The following is a 1,666-nucleotide window of genomic DNA, read 5'->3' on the forward strand; positions in this document are numbered from 1 at the left end:
TGGCAGTTTATTCTAAGTGTCAGACTTAAATTTTTAGTACAGTTTTTTACTTCAGTTCTTTTTGACTTATGGCTCATGTTGATTCATTTCAATCATTGATATTTCCTTATGTTTTACCCAATTTTTATTTTTCTGTAATATCCCAGCATTATAAGGCTTTACAGTTAAAATTTTAATTTGATTAGAAAACACCCGATTCCATTTTTTTCATCTCATTCTATTTTTGACTAAAATTTTTTTGAGATAATCGTAGATTCACATGCAGTCGAAAGAAATTATACAGTGTACCTGTGTACACTTTGCCCAGTAATTTTGGTTTTTGAATGTGTTAGAATGCTAAAGTTTTTCCCTAGACAATTTTATTTTTGCATGTTATATAGTGCATCAATAGACCTTGTGTAATTTTTTTTAGTATACTTAAATAATGTAAAGTGTGGTTAATTGATGTATTTTTATTTTGTAGCATCTTAAGGCAGGTTCCTTGAAAGACCCTCTGTTAGATGACCACGGAGATTTTATTAGAATGTGCACAGCCATGAAAAAGATTGGTTTGGATGATAATGAAAAGCTTGATCTGTTCCGGGTAGTAGCTGGTGTCCTGCATCTTGGAAATATTGATTTTGAGGAAGCCGGCAGCACTTCAGGTTTTTTTCTGGTTTATTTGTTTTGTTTTAAAGAGGAGTAAAATTAGAAGTTCTGTCATTTCTTTATCATGTGTAAATTGCATCTGTTTGTGTGCAGGTTTGTTAATACCTTGAAATTTCTAGACTATACCGTGTTACATGGTGAATTGTACAAATGAAGGATGCTGCATTATTAGTCATTATGAGCTCTGTTTTGAAGAAATTAGTGATACTGATGAGGAATAGACTCATTTTATGAAGTACAAGCAACTGACTACCAGGATCATATTTAGTTAAATTTTTCAGCTGACGTTATACTTACCCAATAAGTGAACAGAATAATTCTGTATCATCTGTTAAAGTATTTTGACATTTTTCTTATTAATCGATTTAAACTTAGATCAGTTAATTAGGGCAGTTGAATACATTAAAGCCCATATATTTTATTACTGGAAAATGAGAATAGGATAAACTTTATGAAAATTGAAAAGAGCATTTAAGTGCCTGTATGAAAGTAATTTTCAACTCTAGTGTTTTGGTTTCTACATAAAGAGTAAGAATTTTTATGTAATCATAAGTTTGATCCATGAATACAGGGGATGGCAAACTGTGGCCCATGCCTAAATCTGCCCAGCTGCCTGTTTTTGCAAAAATAATGTTAGAACACAGCTACACCCATTTACTTATGTCTTGTCTATTCCAGCTTTTGTGCTTTTGTGGCAGAGCTGAGTGGTTGTGACAGAGACCGTAAGGCCAGCAAAGCCTAAAATCTGACATTTTAGAGAAAAAGATTGTTGACTCCTGCATAAATATATTATTTAAAAATTTTACAGTGAGTTAAAAAAAAATTGAACACACCACTTAGTGTAGTAGTCAATAACATGAGCTTTAGTGTCAGATTTAGAAGCTCTCTGAGCCTTGGTTTTTTTCATTTGTAAAACAATAAATAATCCATGAGAAGTGCTTTCAAAGTGTAGTATCTAGCAATAGTATGCACATAGGGAAGTAGAACAAGAGTAAAGAAAAAGAACATTTAAAAAATA

At 31.8% G+C, this 1,666-nt stretch overlaps 1 protein-coding gene across 1 annotated transcript in view; it reads left to right on the plus strand.

Annotated features, from left to right (window-relative positions):
- Positions 1–1,666, plus strand: part of MYO6 (myosin VI) — a 148,336-nt gene that overhangs the window by 88,291 nt on the left and 58,379 nt on the right. Inside the window, exon 11 of the mRNA XM_023525103.1 lies at positions 464–644. Coding sequence (XP_023380871.1) covers positions 464–644 — 181 coding nt within the window. The remainder of the gene's footprint in view (positions 1–463; positions 645–1,666) is intronic.

The sequence above is a fragment of the Pteropus vampyrus genome, unplaced genomic scaffold (assembly GCF_000151845.1).
Source record: "Pteropus vampyrus isolate Shadow unplaced genomic scaffold, Pvam_2.0 Scaffold526, whole genome shotgun sequence".
Taxonomy (NCBI): Eukaryota; Metazoa; Chordata; class Mammalia; order Chiroptera; family Pteropodidae; genus Pteropus; species Pteropus vampyrus.